The 20,942-nt window shown below is 39.4% G+C and overlaps 3 protein-coding genes across 4 annotated transcripts; 2 read left to right on the forward strand and 1 right to left on the reverse strand.

The window, feature by feature from the left end:
• The first annotated feature begins 440 nt into the window (after positions 1-440).
• On the forward strand, positions 441-8,270 carry cax1 (cation/H+ exchanger protein 1). Of its 2 annotated transcripts, none has more exons than XM_044108212.1 (20): positions 441-734; positions 1,445-1,621; positions 1,728-1,846; positions 2,479-2,587; positions 3,183-3,299; positions 3,385-3,446; positions 3,534-3,707; positions 3,785-3,970; positions 4,431-4,530; positions 4,640-4,781; positions 5,133-5,316; positions 5,397-5,496; positions 5,569-5,687; positions 5,817-5,854; positions 5,941-6,191; positions 6,754-6,887; positions 7,003-7,097; positions 7,264-7,342; positions 7,561-7,669; positions 7,928-8,270. In XM_044108212.1, exons 1-20 carry the CDS (start codon positions 659-661, stop codon positions 7,999-8,001), a joined length of 2,445 nt encoding a protein of 814 aa, XP_043964147.1. In that variant the 5' UTR covers positions 441-658; the 3' UTR covers positions 8,002-8,270. The 2 variants fall into 2 exon arrangements, with proteins under 2 accessions (XP_043964147.1, XP_043964148.1); XM_044108213.1 differs by having other exon boundaries at positions 446-734; positions 5,941-6,068.
• Positions 8,271-8,350: 80 nt separating this feature from the next.
• Positions 8,351-14,033, reverse strand: klhdc10 (kelch domain containing 10). The gene is made up of 9 exons (XM_044108215.1): positions 13,743-14,033; positions 12,222-12,443; positions 11,977-12,131; positions 11,693-11,841; positions 11,508-11,592; positions 11,364-11,430; positions 10,918-10,965; positions 10,689-10,828; positions 8,351-10,293 (listed from the first exon to the last, which is right to left on the reverse strand). The coding sequence occupies exons 1-9, from the start codon at positions 13,831-13,833 to the stop codon at positions 10,084-10,086; spliced, it is 1,167 nt and encodes a 388-aa protein (XP_043964150.1). The 5' UTR covers positions 13,834-14,033; the 3' UTR covers positions 8,351-10,083.
• An 807-nt stretch (positions 14,034-14,840) lies between these two features.
• On the forward strand, positions 14,841-20,155 carry zc3hc1 (zinc finger, C3HC-type containing 1). Its single transcript, XM_044108819.1, has 10 exons — positions 14,841-15,037; positions 16,041-16,143; positions 16,305-16,455; positions 16,571-16,654; positions 16,738-16,865; positions 16,988-17,127; positions 17,201-17,465; positions 18,511-18,711; positions 19,198-19,410; positions 19,497-20,155. Exons 1-10 carry the CDS (start codon positions 14,904-14,906, stop codon positions 19,566-19,568), a joined length of 1,491 nt encoding a protein of 496 aa, XP_043964754.1. The 5' UTR covers positions 14,841-14,903; the 3' UTR covers positions 19,569-20,155.
• Positions 20,156-20,942: the final 787 nt, after the last annotated feature.

Raw genomic sequence — 20,942 nt, forward strand, 5'->3', positions numbered from 1 at the left:
TGTGAATTTCTACAGCTCCTTCTGTGGCACATCCCTCCCGACCCCACTAGGGACAAGGGTGTACAGAAAATGGATGGATGGACGGATGGATGGATGGACAGATGGATGGAATGCCTTTTACATACTTTTTTCTTTTATCAATATGAATCTATGTGAGCTCACATATTATTACCTGTTTTATTCATGCTTTTGTGAAAGGTATTTTATGAATAACCTATGTATTTTTTATAATTATTTTTACATGTCTTTTTGAGCATAGTGAGTTTGTGATAACTGTACACGATGTGCTCTATAAATAAAGTTGAAATCAGCTTTTGTTGCGTCTCGAGCAGTCTCTTGCTGTGTCACCGCCTGGGGGCGCTAAACACACGCTTTCATTAAGTCAGACGTGCGATAAAAAGTCAAAATTGTCAAAAATATTAACGAAACAAAAAATATTTAGAGGTTAATCATGTGGCGCATAGAGAATAAAGCATGATTTAGTATAAAATTAAACTGAGTAAATTTCAAGTTTTGCAACACAGGAAGAAAATAAAGAGCACAGCTTGAAGCACACCACCCTCTCTGTCAGTAATGAGACGCCAGTCTGTAGCCGGTTGGCATAAGGAGGCGACCAAACACTGAGAGCTCATTTGGAGAGTGGAAAAAAACACACGAAATGTCATTTAAAACGCCTTCATTGCTGTCTGGAGATGTCGACAACCTTCGGAAAAGATCAGTGGCTGAACCAACAGGTGATACAAACTGCTGAATTTTCTCCCAACTAATGGGCACCTGTATATCCGTTTTCTTAATCAGTCTGCTTGTTGCTTTTTGGCTAACTGCTTTTGTCTTAACTTCACCTGCGCAGTCAAGAAATCTCAATTTTTATCGTTTTAAAGTTTTATTTTTTTATGCAAGGTCCTCAGAAGTACATTTAGGGACATAATGATTACTTTGCAACTTTTTAATCAATTCAATGCAGTTGTTAAAATTGTATGTTTAAAACTACTGGGAAGAATGTACGATTTGATTATCACAACTAGGTTTAATGCAGTTTATTGCAATGATATGTGTTACTTTGTATATTTTATGTTGATTATAAAATAAATTTTGAATTATTGACTAAATTGCTTCCAAAAGTCATTTATTATTTTCAGACTTTTTTAAAAAAATTTTTTAAAACTTTCTCTCTTATGTATACAGACCACGTATTGTATTACCAGCATGTCTATGTTTTGAATTCCAAATCAAAGCATAACCCTCATTTGTGTGCTGTAATGCATTACAAATGTGATCAGTCTTGGAAGAGAGCAAATGGAGAAGAACGCTGCATGACTCTCATGAGCTTTTTGTTAGTCTCACACATTTCCACAGGAGGGCATTAGCTGTGGATGTCAGTCACAATCCGCATCCAGACTGTGTAGAAGACATTTTTTAAAATTTATTTCTTTATTTTTGACAGAAAACTGTTGCGATCCTGAGCATCATCAGCAGTTCGCACGGCTGCAGATCCAGCCTCAGAGGCTGTTTGTTGGGCCCCATTATCCAGATGTGGGATCGCTGGCGACACCCTCCCCCGACGGTTCTGTTCATCACTTCTGCCAGTTCACGCCAAAATGCCTGCTTGCTGTCTCCAGAGGTGAATGAGTTTATTCTCACTTGCCGAAACCTCTTTTATCATCACGATTCCTCCACCTGCCATGTCTGAATCAGATAAAAGAATAGCTAACTCACATTTACAACAGGAACACATGGGAACTCTCCCCCAAGGCATGGAGAGGAAGGATGGCATGATGGCACCCCGAGGACAACCATCAGAGTCGACAATGAGGTGGAAGCACACAGAGAGGCTAACAACTACAAGGTAGGGGACAATTACTACTTCAAATCAGCTATTTCACCACCAAATTTTTTTTTAAACAAAGCCATTCTTTCAAATTCCTGATGGAACAAAGAGCTTTTCTCTCTCTCTTTTTTTTCTTTTTTTTTTTTTAATTATTTAGGTGATTGCCTTTGTATACTACTGGAAAAGTACAATGGTGAATTTGTTTTCAGAGAGAACAATGTGAAAGCATACCTTTAAACCTTGAAACAATCTGGTCTTTCACATGTTCCACAGAACACTTGGAGATGATTATTTTTAAGAACTGCACGTATAAAATAAAGTGACAAAAGAAGATGTAGGGGGTTGAAGAGATCCGTAGTTCAGAACAATGTTCAAAGGACTGCTTTCGGCTCGTCACAAGTAATGTGGAGGATATGCCAGATATCTGCAACACATTTTGCTGATCAGATGATGCAAAAAAAAAACAACAACCCAACAAACTTTTTGGACAAAAAAAATTTGTGGCAAAATTTGAACACTAAATACAATCTGACTGAGCTTAAGATGTTTTGCTATGAAGAATGGGAGAAAAACCAGTGGATGAATATTTTTCTTAGATGGCATAAACGTCTACATTAACATGATATTCTGCATTTTGTTTTGTTTTCCAGTTTGGATTTAGAAAATGGAAGGGTAACGTGACGGAGAAACCAATCGAAGACCGATCTGACATCGACAAAGAACTGCACACCGACCTCAGCATTGTCAAGAACACTGAAGGTCTTCTATTGCCATCTGTTATTTGTCTGTTTGTTCAACAGGAGAGCACAATATTAGAAAAACAACCAAAATGTGCTGTTGTTTGAGAATGCTGCTGCAAAGATATAACTTTGGGATAAATAAGCAGTTTATTAAAAAATTGTCTTTCTGCTGCATTGCAAATATTAACTCTAGATAATGAGCAGTCTGTTCAGCTTTGGAAACAAAAAAAACCAAAACAAAGTAAAACTCTTTCTTTCCACCTCAATGTGGGTTTTACTGAGAATTGCTTTTGGACAACTTTTGCTGTTTTGGGAATGAAATGACTTGGTTGATGTCCCTTTAAAAACTCTGACCCCTTATTCCTTTTTACCTTCTAAAATTTTGCTCCATATTGTAAGTGTTGCAAAAATATTTCACGGTGAGCAGAAATACCTGGTATTGCCTAGCACCTATTCTTGTCTAGTTAGTTCTTTGTCAAATGCAAATACAGTGGTATCGAAACAATAACTACTTTGTGATATATTGTGCAGCTCTATTATTGAATTTATATGCATAAACATACCGGTAAGTATTTTTGCTCTTACCTGAAAGCTCTTTTCTTTCTGTCCTTTAGCTCCAGTGGTCACCTTTGGAAACATAGTGTATGTGTTTTTATTTGGCTGGTGGATCTCCTTAATCTACCTGCTCATTTGTCCTGTGATGTTTCTGACTGTCTTTGGTGTCCCTTATGGTATGTATTCTAGAACCAGCTGCATCATTAAGAAACGTGAGCGTTTTACTGCATGTTGTTGAGCCATTTGTTTCACTCCTTTCAGGTAAAGTCTGTTTAAAGTTGGCCCGGTATATAATTTGGCCATTTGGAAAATCCGTACAGAGGGTAAATGGATATAAATCATCCACGATTTCTAGCCAAATACGTCTTTCTAATGGACTATTTTCTATATTCTATTCTTTAAAATTCCAGGCTTGTCGTTTAGTTGACATGTCTGCCGTGAAGCCGACAAACTGTGACATTGTTCCACAAGAGCACAAGGATCTGGTTGGGGATAAGGACTGCACACCTCTTCTGGTGTCCTCCCCCCTTCCTGTTGAGATCCCCGTTCCAACTCTTCCTCCAAGAAAAACCACCAAGCACTGGGTGGGAGTGTCAGAATGTATTTTATCATTATAAACGATTTTCATGCTACTAAGTCGTTCCCCGTTGTGTCTCTGCAGTGCCGGGTCAGCACTTTCCTTTGGTTGTTGCTGGGTTACCCTGTACTGGCTGTGGTCCATTGCCTGGCATTCGTCCTGTCCTGGCTTCCAGTCTTCACCATCCCCATTGCAAAGATGAACAGCCGCATCCTAACCACTGTTCTCCTCATGGCACCGGAGGACATCGAGATCCTTTCACTGGACAAGGTTTCCTACGAGCTCTTAGGGCGACATTAATTTTAACAATGGCTTTGATGTTGCACCAGCAAAGTTAACTTTCTGTTGACGTGTTTTATAACTTACAGTCATGGCAAAGATTTTGAGATCGACACATCATGCTTTTCAAAAACCTTGATTTTTAAATGTTTTGGACTGTTTCTGTCTTGGACTGAGGTTCACTAATAAACTTTTCAGAAGTATTAAAGGCCATTCATGAGGAACATATCATGTTTGTGCAAAACTGTGAGTAGGTTGCATAATGGGATTTGGTTTGAGTTTTCTGTACATGAAACAAAAACTTTTTTTATTTTCTGTCCTAGGGCTAAAGGTAGATCATTATAAATAACTCATTGTTGCAACTAATGTCCTTTAATCTGATCTCTCTGCAAAGCTTTTAACTAGTTAAGTAATTATTTTTTACCGTTTGCTGTTTTATTTGATCTTCCAGAAGGATGTGTGTGAGACAAGAGTGGTCTTGTACTGTTATGAGGCCTTCAATGTGTATTACTACAAATACTCAGTCCAAGGGATCAACATTTTTGCTCTCAGTATCCTTTTTTACCTGGTCATGAATGGGTAGTGGGGAGGTGGAGGGCTTTTTTTCTTCTTCTTCTTTTTAAGATGCATCTGTCTGTTTTCCTTAATCTCTTCTTGCAGACTTGTTACCTTTGGTATTTGTGACTTTAATTGCTGGCTACACTGACCGAGAGCATGAATACTTCAGTACAGAGACCATGTTTACAATAGCCATCGTGTCCATAATTCCCCTGTCCTACTATATTGGCATGGGAATTGCAAGGTAAAAATATTGCCATTTTTCAACAAATGAGGGGGCAAAAAATGAAATGCATCAGAAGTATTCATAACCTTTGATGTTCACTGTGTTCATTAAATGGCTCATGGCAAACTGAAGGTGGGGAGTTTTGACGGGAGAGTTCTGAGCCGTTTCTTTTTCTTTTTTTTTTAACACACTCAGTCTGTCAGTTTATATGCTCAGCTTCAGTTGTGCCTCCACCCCTCTCATTTTTAGATGGATCAAATGCATTGTAAATATGAATGTAGTATGGGAAGGAGTGTGATTACATTTACGAAGAGCCGTTATGCTGCACGCAGAATTCATGTTTCAGTTTTGCTGTTGTGTTCTGCTCAGCATTTCTGCACAGAGTAACTTCGCAGTGGGGGCAGTAGTCAACGCCACGTTTGGTTCCATCACAGAGATGACCTTCTACATCACGGCGCTGGTTCGGGGGCATCGCGCCGGCAGTAATTGTTACGAGGAGATCGTCAAATCTGCACTGGCTGGCACTCTGATTGGGTGCATTCTGTTCATACCTGTAAGCATCGCTGAAGGACATGCGAGCGCTCAGCCTCCTGGCTGCCTGCAAGTCTAATTGATTCTAAAACTCTTTTGCAGGGTATCTGTATGACTATTGGAGGAATCAAACACAGTGAGCAGAGATTTAACAGTCGCTCAGCCGGAGTGAGCTCAGCTTTGCTCTTCATATCCATTGGAGGTAAGGATTGCGTTTGGTTATTTTAAACGTTTTCCAGAATTGTCCTAATGAGATTTGCGCTTCGCTCTGAAGGTGTGTTTGCACCCACCCTTTTCTCAAAGACCTTTGGCAACCTGGTGTGTGAAAACTGCTCCAGCGCTCCTGGTAATGGCACCGTACCATTCACCTGCAAGGACTGCCACTATGAAATGGTGGGCAGCTTTTTCCCAGCTTTTGTCAGAACAAGTTCAAGATTTTTACAGGAATATTTTTACCATTTTTTTTTTTCTTCTTACGTATTTAAATGAAACTCAGGCAGCACTGTCTTATTTCCCCAACAGACTACGGCTGACCCACATTTAATTCTATCCTATATTGAGTAAGTAAAATCATTTCAATTCTGAGATGCATTTTCTGCACATTTATTCCACCCGAGTTTGGATTAACTAAGAAATGTTTTTCCAGGCCTCTGGTGTACACCATTTCCATCCTGCTGCCTGCTTCCTATCTGATCGGGCTCATCTTCACACTCAAGACCCATGCACACATTTATGATATCCATGTCAGCGACGGTCATGGGGGACAAGCACACGGTCAGTATGCACAGGAGGGTACCAACACCAACAATCCCACTGGTGAGGTCGCAGCTGCCCATCTGGTTCCTACCAACGTGTGTATTAATGCCAGCCTTACTGCACCTAGCCGCATTCCGACAGGTGTGTGGGTTACATGTGGTTCTTTGCATGAAATATTTAAAACCCTTTGCATGTTGCTTGCCTGAAAAACTACATGCATGTGACAATCTTAAGTGCTTGATTTCCAGCTTAAGTTAGTCATGCGTGCCGAAACTAAATTTTTTTCATAGAAATTCGTGAATTCCTTTTAGTTTAAAAGGGAACCTTTTAGTATCAACTGCTGTAAAGGTTTTTGACTTTTGTCACAGGCTTCTTTTTTTTCTTTCCAAAAACGATTAAAAGGCATCATCTACATATATGATGATTGAGGAAAAACTTTAAAGCATTTGATGGAGCTCAAAGTTTTTGTGAGATTTATTTCGCAGCATATATTAACTACCCACTATTAAAATAAATAAAAGTTAGAGGAGGAATTAAAACCTGAAGTTTTAAAACCATGTTAGTATTCTAAGAGGGGGAAAAAAAAGTTGAGGTTCTTTTGACAAAAAGTTGTGCTAAGTCAACATTTGAAGGTGTCACACAAATATTTAAATGCATGTATTTTGAGTGTGTTGGTGGTTAATAAGACGTCTGCTGCCATCAGGTCATCCTGTTGTCCACTGGTCCAGATGGAAGGCTCTTGCAGTGCTGATTTTTGCCACCGTGCTCATGGCCTGCTGCGCGGATCTTTGCACCGTCAACATCGAGCCCATCCTGAGTCATTCCTCCATTTCCCAGGTAGTTAAAATGCAAACCATTTATGGCTACAAATGTTCTCAACAAGAACATTTAGTTCAAATGATGAGACTGGAACTTTTCCAGTTGCACTCAGATGGGTCTTGTTTCCCTGCAGTACTTCATCGGCGTCTCCGTATTGGCAATGGTGCCGGAGCTTCCTGAGATTGTCAATGGGATCCAGTTTGCACTGCAAAACAATATCAGCTTGAGGTTTGGTTTTTGTTTTGTTTTGTTTCTGTCATGGTAACTTATGTCAAACTGTAGTATTTTGAGTAATGGGAGTTGTAACAGACGCATAATGTCAAACTGTACAGAAATTCTTTTGACAATTGCACAGCAAAGTCTGAAGATTTGTATATTTCTAACTCTTTTGCAGTCTTGAAGTAGGCAGTTGCATTGCTGTGCAGGTTTGCATGATACAGATTCCACTTCTTGTCCTGTTTAATGCTTTCTACGTGAGTATGTTTTACGTCTTTGTCCATGTAGCGCATCCTACTCATTTATCGTCACCTTTTGTAAACCTGTTGAAAGGAATTCATCCTCTATTGCAGTAGCCTAACCTCACACATAAATGAAGTATCTCCTCTGCTGGGTGTAATGTTTTCACACATTGTCTGTGGCAAACTGCTCAACTTGACTGGCTTAATATAATTGTATTTTTTCTTGTGTCCAGGATGTGGGATTTGTGCTTGTGTTCAGTGACATTCATCTTTGGGCCAGCATCTTCAGCGTCATCCTGGTCAACTACATCTTCATGGATGGGAAGTGTGACTACTTTCAGGGTAAGTTCCTCATGTTGCAAACTCCTTCCGCCTGCTTCCTATCTGATCGGGCTCATCTTCACACTCAAGACCCATGCACGCATTTATAATATCCATGTCAGCGATGGTCATGGGGGACAAGCACACGGTCAGTATGCACAGGAGGGTACCAACACCAATAATCCCACTGTTGGTGTTGAGCCACTTTTCAAGGCTCAACACAGATGTTATAGAAAAACTAAAATAAAAAGTCCTCAGTTGTCATCTTTGTGTTTGCAGGTACAGCCCTAGTGGTGGTATACTGCATCGTTTTGGCCGTTTACTTCTTCGCTCCTTCTCCGCGCTCCTGCTAATCTGCAAAGGAAAGAATGCATCTGTTAAGTTTTATGCCAAAAGATCACTGGTTTTTAATTTTAATGGGATTTGGTTTCAGAGGCACAAAAACTGAGACATGATCTGAGTGTTTAAGTCGTCTTTTCTGACCTACAATTGATACTGCATCGTTGGTTTTCTGAAGCATTTCTCTAGTGCTTTTGCTTGATATTTGTGAATCTTGACTATTGATGTAAACGTTTGGAATGTGATTAAATAAAATGTAATAAACTCCTGAATAAAATGTTAAGACATTTCTATTTTTTAACACATTTAGTGAAACTTTTAATTGATGAAAAACTATGTGGCTTTAACAAATACTACAAAATATTGCAGTCATCTAGAAGTATTTTCAAATGTGGGAACAAAAAAAAACAAAAAACAGTAAGTCTGTTATGTCTACATCTGGAGTCTCTAAAACTTAGAGAAGCAAAGCTGAACAAGTACCCAAATTTGTCCACCTTTTAAATGTATTTTCTTGCACACATCTTCAGGGAACAATAAAAGTAAAGGGTGCTACTTATCATGCTAATTAGTCATGTGAGCAAGACTATATTTGGACAATACTTTTATTGACAATGTTCATAAAATCAAGACTGCACAACATATTTTTTTTATTTAAATAGGAAACCTGTAAAGCATATTTTAAAAGGTAAAGATTTTTTTTCTTTTTTGAAAAGCTGGTACAGGTATCATGCATTAAAAAAGAATCTGGGAAGGCAGTGCAGAAGTTTAAAATAAGAGGAGTCATGCACCTGTGGGGCTCAAACCAAAGATCTCAAACGGAAACAATATTTGGCGTCTTTTAAACACACATTAAGTGTCGAGAATTCTTTTAGGGCAACATGCTGCAGTCGATTACGAGTTACTGACCTGGACATTGCAGGGGAAAGAATATGCCTTTTAAAAAGCGCACTTGTATGCACTGACTGGAATATTTGAAGGGCTTAAACATGCATCTTAGAAAAAGGCACTGCAGGATAAACGACTGTGCTACTGAAGCAGCTCTCGGTGCAAAGCCATCTTCAACAGAAGGTAAAAAGCATCATCAAATGAAAAGCTTAAGATTCAAACAGCACCAATTCACAGTGAGGCGTGGTTTCACAAGTAAAGCTAGGAATCGACACAGTCGGGGAAATAATGCAAATATTCTCCTTTGTTTTAAGCCATAAAGTAACAGGAAAAAAAGGGACAGAGACAAAAGTCAAGTTCAAAATGTTCTTGTCATGGCAATGAACACCCAGTGTCTGCACAAGTTTTAGGCAATTTGACCACAAATGATCTAAAACATTTTATAACATTTCCGAGGCGAGATAAAAGCTTTGTTTGTCCGTCCGTGCAAATTGGCAAGATAACTAGGCTGCTGAAACTTGCACGACTATTACTTCATCTGACAACTTGGAGCGGAGAAGGTCCCCTCAGGGGAAAGGACAATAAGAACTGTATGGAGTCAGTGTAACTGTGAAAAATTGGCAAACCAATGTGTCACCCTCGTTAGGCTGAAATAACTAGCCACAGATGAATAAAGGATCTATTAAATAGGAAAATTACCAACAAGAACATCAGAGGAGGGGAAATGTGCAAAGAGCAATATCAGTTCATGATGGGGGAGGAATAAAAATTCCAGCAAAAAGTGATCAAGTCCTCGAAATAAATATACATCCATTATTCCCTTCACTCTGAATTTATAAAATATCAGGAGGATTTGCAGAAGTGAGAGTAAATAGTATCTGACCTTTCACATGGCAAAATATAGTTTTTGTATTGTTTTTTTTTTGTTTTTTTTACAACTTGTCAGTTTGTTGGAAGAGGACGTCCAGAATCCAAACGCTCTACAGATGAAGTGATGGCACAGGAATTAGAGTAAAATCCATAAAACATTCCAAAAAATATGGACGCTCATCACGGTATCTACAAAAAACAGGCAAAACAAACAAACAAAAAAATACAGGAACTTAAAAAAAAAAAAAAAAAAGGCATCCCATTGTTTTTGGCTTTAAGGCGGGGGCTACATCAGGCATCATCCAGAGTCCTGCTGGGAAATTTATCCCGTTCCTCTGCGCCTACTTGACACGGTCTACGAGCTCCTCCGTGAGGCCCAGGTTGTACAGGTGAAAGGTGGGGAGAGAAGTCAGGTGGGGGAAGGCTTTGAGAAGCTTCTCCCAGCACAGCTCCAGCAGGCTGGGAACAGTCAGCCAGATCTTAAACAGAGAGCCAGTCCTCTTGTTCTCGTGAATGTTCACTACGCCTCCGTGAATGTACATGCAGCCAGCCTGGGAAGAACAGCAGCGTTAACAGTTGACTGGCTGCACGCCAGACATTAAGTTGTGTATCTTATGAAAACATGCTTTAAATTAAATATATTTTCCGTATTTATTTCACGCATTTATTGACTTTTAAAGTATCGTGTATATTCTCTGACAATCTATTTGTTGGGTTCTAGGGTGGAAAAGTGTTTTATCTGCAACTTGCTAAAAGAACAAATATCAGGAAGAAAAAAAGTTAAAATAAAACACCAGTAAGACATTCATTCCCATGATGTGTCTATGTACGTTTCAGTCAAAACTATACAAACTTTCGTTGACGAAAAACACCAAGATGTTATTGTTGTGTAATAAACCTGCTCATTTCAAGTTTGTTTTCTCTGAATTAGGTGAAAGGTACTAACAGGGGTTACAGCAGCACAGTGAAAGTAGGCTGGCTCAGGCATCTCTGCTGGTAGTTTACTCCACTGGAAAGTTTGCAGGTTTAGCTTCCACAGATCGGCTAGTATCAACTCCCCGTTGTAGCCTCCACAGATAAATACATCTACAGCAAAAAGAGAAAAGTACAGGTTGCGCATTAGTTTGCCTGCGTGCAAAAAGCAAGCAGATATTTCTTAGTTCTGTCTGTCCCACCGTTGCGTATCTGCACACAACTATGGCATCGTCGAGGAGCAGGATATCCTGTCAAAAAAAGCGGAGAAGTTTTACTTTTTTTACTTTTTTGTGTGTGGATATTTTACATGGAGTACTTTGTAAGTATCTTGGACGAGATTTGATCATATCTGTTCACAGGTGAACCAATACAACTCAGCTTAAGCTATTTCGAGCCTCAAAAGACCCGTGGTTCTATGAAGTACTGAGTGAACACAGACGCAGCCCACACTTTTCACATCTTTATTTTTAAATAGCTATAGTTTTTCTTTCACTTTAGAATTCTGCATTCATTTCTGTTGGTCTGACCACATAAAATCTTAATAAAATGTGACCAAATGTGAAAGAGTCAAAGGAGTAGGTTTACTTCCAAAGCACTTGATAGAAAAAGCAGGCTGAACTCTGAAAAAGCGTTGTATCATACACACCTATTTTCTCATGAGGTTTAGCGGTGATCTCCTCCCAAGAGTTTGTCTCCAGATTATAAGCATGTATCTACAAAAAGGAAACCCAAAACATTTTACAGTAACTAATATTTTAACATCGATACAGATAAACTGGCGGTGTTGTACCTTATCTAGAGGGTATGACGTCCAGGAAGTCCCACCTCCCAGAATATAAATCCTCTGTCCGTCATGTGCTATTTCATGCCTGTATCTGTGACACACAGAAACAGGAAGTGACGTCAAGGGCGTTTTGGAGAGTAGAAAACACATGTATTTGGCTTTCAGTAGCAGTTTGATGTCCACCACTATACCTTTCCTCTGGCAGGTCGTCAGGCGGGTTGTTGGGTTTGAGGTGAATCCATTCCCTGGTGGTCAGATCTAGTCTGTGCAGGTCTGTGCTGTAGATGTAACCCGTTGTTCCACCAAACACATACAGGAAGCCATTTATAATGACCATTGCCTGGAGAAAAAAAAAACAAACAAAAAAAACATCAGTCAGTGCACTGCAACAGTCATTATCCTGCAGAATCAAAATATAAAATACTAAAAGAGAAATTGTCCAATATGCAGATATAGAACCGATTCCTGCAGCTACCTGTCCATATATTCGGTTCGGCTTCTTCCCTCGACAGTTGAGCAGTGACCATCGCTTGTACTTCACGTTACAAACGTGAACATCATTGCCGTTATTCTCCCCGAAGGGAATCCCGGTGCCACCGAACACCAGAAGGTTGTTGCCGTGTAAAACAGCTGGAGAGACACAGAACAATAAACTCAGCTTTTAGTATGAACAACGGGCCTTCGATTCTAAACTACAGGCAAGCCGGACAAGAGTTTCACCTGACATAGACGCCAGCTCTGTAGGCATGTAACCCTCGGTTCGAATCTGCTGCCAGCAGCCCGTGGCAAAGTGGTACCGCCAAAGCTCCCTGAATAGTGGGTAGTCTTCGTTTTCTGAGCCTCCTGACTCTTCAAAATCCGGGTTGTAACCCCCAAACACGTACAGGTTAGTGTTGTCAGCGACGCAGCGATGGCCGCTGCGGGCGGGGGGAGTTCGAGGACCTGAACAGAGAGGAGTCAAGGTGGAACAGGGGGGACATAAAATACCTTCGAAGCATTTGTCTACTTCAGCGGTGGTAGTTGGTGGGGGAGTTCAGGGCCTGGAGAACCAGAAATTCTGCCGTCTACTAGAAGTTCAGTGAAGAGGAATGTTTGGTCATTGGTTTGTGACCTTAAGCACAGACGCAGAAGGACTAAAGGAAAGGCAGGTCAACCTCTAAATGTCTAAAGGCCTAGTCAAAAAAGTCTTCAAAAGTCTTCAAGCTGATTAAGATATTGTGACAAAATGGTGGTTGTAGTAACAGTCTCTAGCTGCACAAGACATGCACAATTTTACTTAATTAAGATTAATTCAGTTTTCTAGTTAAAAATCCTGAATGTTTGGTCATTGGATTCTGACCTTAAGGTCTCTTAAGCAGCAAGACAGAGATTTGAAACAAGCCTGCAAGCCCGCCTCTGAATGGCTCAACAAAAGTATAATGAAGCTTTGGAGTGGTCTAGTCAAAGCCTGGATTAAAATATGCTGTGTAAAATTAGCTTCAAAAGGTCATTCATGCTTGAGAACTCAGAAGAGTAGGGGAAATTCTAACATTTTGACAAAAAATATTAGTTTCCAGGTATAGCAAAAGCTTGATAGTGGTTGTTGCCGTCAAGGATGGCACAGCCAGTTATTAGATTAGAGGGTGATTACTTTTCACAAACAGTCTTGATTGATTTGGATGGCTTAACACTTGTTTTATGATCCATGATATTTAGAAAAGCACAAACTGTAAATATGTAAGGAGGAAAACACTTCTGCGTGTATATGTTCGCATGCAGAGGATCCGAGATGAGTAAAAATGTGTACGTCATCCCAGGGTGGTGCCAACTCCTTAAGCGAGCCTCATGAAGCAATAAAAAATTAAAAAAATAAATAAATACCTGAGCAAGTGTAAAATGTGGAGCTGTAATGCTGTGAGAGCACACGCGCAGTAAAACTGTAGTGTATGTTCACTGATCTGAACTGAAAAGTCAAACATTTAAAAGGCAGGAGAAGGTAGCGCATCTTCAAGCTAAACAAAAAAAAGCTTTAAACTACCCGGTAATCACAAAACAATGCCATGTTGGTGCCATTCCAACGCACACCTGAACCATCTCGGTAAAACTTCTAGTGTGACTGGCTTTTAGCATGAACGGGATGTTTATCAGTGTAATTTATGAGGAGGCACACTGAGTGGGGAAACTGCGCCGAGCCAATCTTCAATATGTGACATGAAAGCTGGGATTAAACATTATGTCGTGATGTCAATGTTGTTGACCTACCTGCTAACATCGGTCCGCGCAGCGGCCTGCCTGTCAATTTCTCAAATTTATTCAGCTGCTCTGAACTGTCAGCGCCTTCAACGACCGACATCTTTTGTCCCCTTCTACTCCCTTTACTGCCCAGTCCCTTTGAATGTCACATGGAAAAAACGCAACGTCCGATAAAGCGTAGATTTCGCATTTCAGCCTATTTTGAAGCCATTCATAGTTCTTCTTTTAGCTCCACCGGTGATGACACACTTCTTCTTCTGTTGTTGCTAAGCAGTAGGAAGACAATGCTTTAGCGCCACCAACTGGTCGATATATTTAAGAAATTTAAGTACTCTCAGATGTAGGTAGAAATGTAGTTAAATAAATGTAGTACTTCTATGCATTTTTACTAAAGTGACTGTTCAATAAGTTACTCGTGTAATAGTAAAAAGGTATTTTGCAAAAGAGTTCTTAGCTACTGAGTAAATGTCATCAAATGGAGCAAAATATAGTTTTATAGTCAAAAGCAAAAAAAAAAAAAAATCATAGACATGCATGATATATTTACAAAATAACAGATTTAGGCAGAAAAACACGTTTCTAATGCAGTAAATTTTAAATATAAAACTTATTAACCTTGGGTAAAGTATCTCCAGTGTCAATCTAAAGTGAAGTGTTTCTTCCTGATCTCCAAAAAGCAAAAAAAGATCAACAGACAGAATTTATTTTACTTACTAATTAGTATTTTCTGCTATGTTTGCTTATATTCCTCCATCTTTTCTTTTTGACCTTTGTAAACAACAGTGGGATATCTCAAGAACTAAATTAGATGCTATTTTAGTCTAGATAGAAATAATAATTCTATTTCAGACATAATTTTAATGTATTTTTAAAAATAATTATTTGTTTATTAGTTTGTTTCCTTATTTTTTCTTTTTTTTAAGAAATAGCTTTCTGAACTTGCTTTAAACCTATAAAGCCGAAAAATATATGATCAAAATGTGCTAGACACATTTTTATATTATGATACTGATACCAATAAATGAATAAATTCGTGGTTTAATGCCATAATCACTTTATATCTTTATGTGCAGTCAGCAAAAATGTGTTGGTGTCAGTGGGGGGCGGGTTAGCAAAGAGGAACGTCTTTCCTTGGGTCCTAGTTTCTGGGGAAACCGTTCAGAGTCGACCATGGCGACGGACGGTGGTAGCCGCGGGGAGCGAATTCCCATTTCCAACCAACATAAATCTAGCCTCGCTTCCCCTGAAAAAGTCCGTGAACTTCTTAATGAGGGGGTATCTGCAGTGGACGTCGATTGCAACAGGTGATTAATGCCAACCAATACGCGTTTTCCTTGTATGTTTACGTTAGCTTACGGCTTAGGCTCTTAGCTGAGCAGCTCAATGTAGCCTCGCCTTCGCTTTGCTGAGGTTTATGAGAAGCCTGACAGACAGGACTGGGTGCAGTACACGAGCATGCTACAGCTGTGGCGTATTTGGCATATTTCTTTTTGTCCTGAACTAGATATGAAGCATTGCTGGTATAGCTACGATGCATAATTACAGAAAAAGAGGTCGAGGCTAAATGTTGACAATTTTAAGAGTTGTAGAAAAAGACTAATGTAATAGATATTTTAGCTCTTTTCCCCGATCACACTTTCTTTTAAGTTGTATCTATCGATCCATCCATTCATCCACCCATTTATTAGTTTACCTGTTTATTCTTTTCTTCGTCATCTATTCATCCGACCATCCATCTTCATGCTCGCTTATCAACTATTTTGTCTGTTACTCTATGAGTTGCCTTATCCTCACCCAAGGCATCTATCTGTTCATTGTTCTTTTTCATTCATCCATCTTTGCTTTGATTGATAATTTGTCCTTCATCTGTCTGTATGTACATCCATCCATCAATCCATCCTTTTGCCTATCTGTCTGTCAATCCCCCACCCACCCGTCCATCTATCCATCATAGTCTCACTTCAACAATTTGTCTATTCATCCTGCTGTTGCTCTTTTATCTATTCATATTTTTTGTCATCTGTCCATCCTCTTCTTTAAAGTCTTATTTTTTCATCATGATTCTTCTTGATGCTGTTAACACTGGATGAAAGAGGAAATTATCAAATTCTGACAAGAAACTCATGATGAATCTTGAGCAATCCTATTCAATTAACAGTTTTTTTTCTTTTAATATCCTCCCTAACAAAAGAACTGAAAATTGTAAACAATAACGGGATTTTTACACTGTTCTTCAGAAAGAATATATAATATTTTGTTTCTAATTATGTCAAGATGTATGTTGGTTTTTTTTCTTGTCTTATTCAGCAAACAAGGAGATTTAAACGTTCCGGAAGTAAAAGGCAACAACCAGGCACCCTGTGAAGCTACGAACAATGAAGCTTTTTTCTCCAGAGTGGAATCATATTCGATATCCTTTTCCCATTGCAACTCACAATGAGGAATTCTCCTTTTTCTGCATGTTGTTGGGACTATTTCTTAGCTAATAAATTCATGCATTTTTACTCTTTATTTCATTCTATCATTGCAAGAAAGTTTTTAATAGCACTGGGGATTTCCTTAGCATTGCACTGTATGAAATGGGCAGCCAAGCCACGCATCCTGTCTCCTCTGATGTGCGCCAGGTACGGTTGGATCAACGTTGGCTGTGATATGCTTAAGTGCTCCAGCTGCCAGGCTTTCCTTTGTGCATCCCTACAACCAACGTTAGACATTGAGAAATGTAAGCAAGACTTCAAGCAGCTAACTTTCTCCAGAACTGGAGCAAATTTTGGTGAGGCGTTGCTGAGCGGTTATTAAATGAAAGTCAAGTTTTCTCTTTTTGATTTTTCAAATAGATAAAACTCGAGTTGCAGAAATATCGAGGCAGCTTCAAACGCAGCATGAAAAGTATTGTCCTTGGCCCGACTTTCCTTGTCCAGGTAGGAGCAGTTACTCAGCTGTATTTAATGCAGCCATGGCGTAAGACTTTGGTATTGTCATAATAAATATTCTTTTTTCTCAGAGCGGTTCTGGTTGGTTCCAGCTTCTGAACCATCAAAGCTCCTTACTTCCCTTCTGGAGCGCTTCCAGAGCACCTGTGTCCTGGCACAGCAGCTACCGGCGATGAGTCCAGAGCTGCTTAAGTCCATGGTAAAGTACAGTGTTTTTTGGGGACTGCATGAAGAGGATAGCCAACATATCCAAATGCGTGTTTTGGTTACCCTGACGTAACTGTTGTCCTGTGTGGGTTTTATTTTTTTTATTGTTTGCAGTCTCTGACAGAGGATGTGATCAGCACTGTGCTGCAGTTGATTGAGGAAGAACAGAAACGAAAGGGAGGGACTCCCTGCTCCGAGTCTTTGGCCGTGCAGGTGTCTGCATGCATCGTTTCTCTCTGTGGCTGGGGAGCGAAGTAAGATGAATTTTCTTCTTTGTCATATAACTAAAGAAAAATTCATAACCAATGCGCTCTTCTCTCTATTCAGCCCAGCTCTGCATGCAATGAGCCTGCCGACCCTCTCCTGCTCCTACTGTATGCGAAAGGTGGGCTTGTGGAACTTTCTTCAGATAGAGGGGCTTGGCGGCGACACGGAAACGCTACCAAACCTCATGGGACCTTCTGGTCCCACCGCAGGGCCCGCGTCAGCAGCGTCCGACGGAGACGCTTCCGGATCAGTGTCACTCACTCCAGCGCCAACAACTCCATGTCGCATGAAGCTTCGGAGTCAGGACTCCACCCGCACTGACCAGGCAAGCTCTAAATTCAAAGCTAATAACAGGAAGGCTAAACAGAACACAGAGTTTATCTGTTCGACTTTCATCTGCTATGAAAATAGCTGGATCTGTGAAGGTAGGGAGTCTTTTGGTGTTAAATGATCCTTTGTATATCTAGTGAGGTAAAGTGTTTTTATCAAGTCTCTTTGCATGTTAAAGATCACTTTCTTCTTAGGTATATGCACCATAGAACCATTCCATATGCAGTGATAAAATCAAAGAAAATATATCAATGACAACTAAATTCACTTTAGACTTCATCTAAAAACAGTGAGATTAGTTTGTTAAATATGCAAAATGCAGAATTAAGAATCTATTTTAACAAAAAAAAAAACAACATATTTTTACAACACATTGAGACATGTCTGTGGGACATTCATCCTGAACACAGAGTTTATCTGTTCGACTTTCATCTGCTATGAAAATAGCTGGATCTGTGAAGGTAGGGAGTCTTTTGGTGTTAAATGATCCTTTGTATATCTAGTGAGGTAAAGTGTTTTTATCAAGTCTCTTTGCATGAAAGGATCACTTTCTTCTTAGTATATGCATAGAACCATTCATAAGTGATAAAATCAAAGAAAATATATCAAGACAACTAAACTCTTTTAGACTTCATCTAAAAACAGAGATTAGTTTGTTAAATGCTTAAAAGTGTTGCATAAAAATAAATGTAAAAATGATATGTTTATTTTCAAACCGGAGCTGCTGTCATGTATCAGGATGGGACAAGCAGTTCGCTTTTGGGATTTGTTGATCAAACACTGCATTAAACAACAATGTTTCAGTCCAAATTTAAAGTTTTCCTGATGAATGCCTTTCCTGCAGGTATCAGGCATTTAAGGAGTTCCAGAGTTGAGGAGCATAGAAACTAAATGCTGCTCTCTCGCCTTGTATTTTTATTTTTTATTTTTAGATGACCTGTGTCACATTCTGTGATTCATACCCATTATAAGCTTTGTACCCACAGCAAAGTCCTATAACACGCAGATGCCAGCTTGACTTGTCTTTGTGTTTGATGCAGGATGAAGGTACCACCTCTCCAGTAGCCTCCCGTGCCCGAAGCAGAGACTCACCGAGTCCAAGTGAAGATCTGCCGAGTCCTTTAACCAGAGGCAAGAGACCTGCAACCCGGAGTCGGGGACAGGGATTCGGCTCTGGGACTGACGGCGCTGCCAGCCTGCACCCTCCCAAACGCCTGTGTCTCTCATTGGCTGGTGGTCCAGTAAGACTTAAAGTTACTTCTGTGCAACATGTTTAAGTGATTCTCTGCAGCACTTACTATGCATTTTGTTTTATTTTGCTATTTGTTTAGAGCTAAGACAAAACAAAAGATAACTGAAGCTATAATTTTGAAAGAAAAGCCCATGTTAGGTTGCTTTTATTCTTAAACACTTAAAATATTGTCCTCAATATTGCAATTTTTACAAGGAGGCATGGAATTTCTTTTGAATATTTTCCATGCCTGGATAAATATGGATAATAAAACATGGAAAATGTGTTTATTTTTAAATAAACACATTTTCCAATAAAATAAAATTGTTGTCCTTCCATTTTTTGCCGCTTCCTCTGTCGCTCTTATCAATACATCAAGTTTATCATCGCATTTGTTTTTTGTTTCTTTTTCTCCAGGTTCAATATTTTAAGAGTGATGACAGTAAAAATCTCTCAAATCACTTATGCATCTTTAAAAAAAAAATTTTTTCGTCAGGATGGCCCTCTGCCCAAGAAAGCGTTTGACCCCCTTGCTCAACACAGAGACTGGTGTCCCTGGATCTCTGAGGGCAAGGAGAACATGGATCCAGGAGCCTTATCGTCTTTGGCCAGAACCTCGACCGTTAATCAGCAGGGCTGGAAAGCTGCTCTCGACCTCCTCATGCCCACAAAGAAGAACTCCAACGCACAAGGTGGCACCCAAGTACAGGCAAGTAGAAAGCTCGAATAATGTCTGGTGGGACAAAAAGAAAACCAAAAACAGTTGAGCTTATTTGTTTTTTTCTCTCCCGCTAGGGCCCTCGTGATAAGTCTAAAAGAGTGTTTGCTATTCTTCGTCAGTGGCAGGTATCCTCCTCATCTCAGTAGATCATTTAGATCCAAAGGCTGTTGACCTGCTTATTTTTAACTTTACAACAAGACCAGTCGCAGCATAAAAGGAGTGCTGTGTATCATTCTTGCATGTCACTCCCTGTTTTTTTGTTTTTTTTGTCTTTTGTTACACATAAAGTGTTACTAGAGGGAATTTAGTGGAGGTTTTCTCTGTAAACTGTTAAAAATGTGAAGGATTCCTTTTTGGTATTACAAACATTTCACTTATGCTACATGTACAACTAACTCCTTGCAATGTTTTCATACTTCCTGGACCCTTTTTGTTTTACATTTGGTTGACATCGTAACCAAACATTTATTTATTATATTGAGATTGACAGATAAACACAAAGTAGTGCATAATTGTGAAACGAAGGGAAAAGAATTTGCTGTTTTCAAAGCTGCTCATCTCCAATTGTTATTGGCAGAGAGGCAGGGTACACTGTGGACAGGTCACCACAGGGTCAGACAGACACACAGGACTCTACACACACTCACGTCTAAGAACAAGTTTGAGGATTCGGTTAATGTGACGGTCATGTTTTTTTGTTTTTTTTATTCCTGCAAGGTAGGAACTGCAGCCTTCCAATAAATGGCCATTTGGATCAACACTGGAAAGATAATTATTTTTTTTAATGGGCTGTATTCATAGTTGTTTGCAGGAGCTATAAAGATGAACCTCATGAAAACCCAACTGTGAGCAAATTAAGTTTATGTTTCTCATACTTCTGTTTTTAAAGCATGATGTTCTTTTTAAAGCATTTTCTTGTCGACAAGTAGACATTTTTTCTTCATAGACTTTTGTGAAAGCTACTTAATAAAATGGTTTTCTGAATGTTTGTTTCGCATTTATTGTTTTACATTCTAACAATAGGTAAATACGGTTTAAGATATGATGGATTGAATTGTAAACACACTAGAGGGGAAATTCTTTTAGTATTTTTCTTGCGTGCTGTTGAGAATAGTGGTTCCCAAAGTCTGGGTTGCGGCGCCACCTAACGTCACAAATCAAGAAGATAAAAAGAAAAAGGAAATTGAAGCAGAAACAGCTATGGGAATAACTAGTTTATAACCTGCTTGTTTATAGATTTTCATTCATTCTGGAGTGAAACGGGTTTGAAATTAATTTCAGATCAAAACATCCATTTGTGGTGGCAAATAGTCTTCACACCTCTCTCCGGCCTCCATTTTACTACCGTCTAACAACATCTCGTATTTAGACTTGGAATGTTTCTTGCAAATATGATTTTAAAGCATGTAATCTGCACGTATCTTAAAAATTGAGGGTCTAAACACATGCCATGGATCTAAAGAAAACCTTTTATTGTAGCTGTAAGGCTCATCTTCAAATTTCATGTTTATATAGCAGAC

The sequence above is a fragment of the Gambusia affinis genome, linkage group LG23, assembly GCF_019740435.1.
Source record: "Gambusia affinis linkage group LG23, SWU_Gaff_1.0, whole genome shotgun sequence".
Lineage (NCBI taxonomy): Eukaryota > Metazoa > Chordata > Actinopteri > Cyprinodontiformes > Poeciliidae > Gambusia > Gambusia affinis.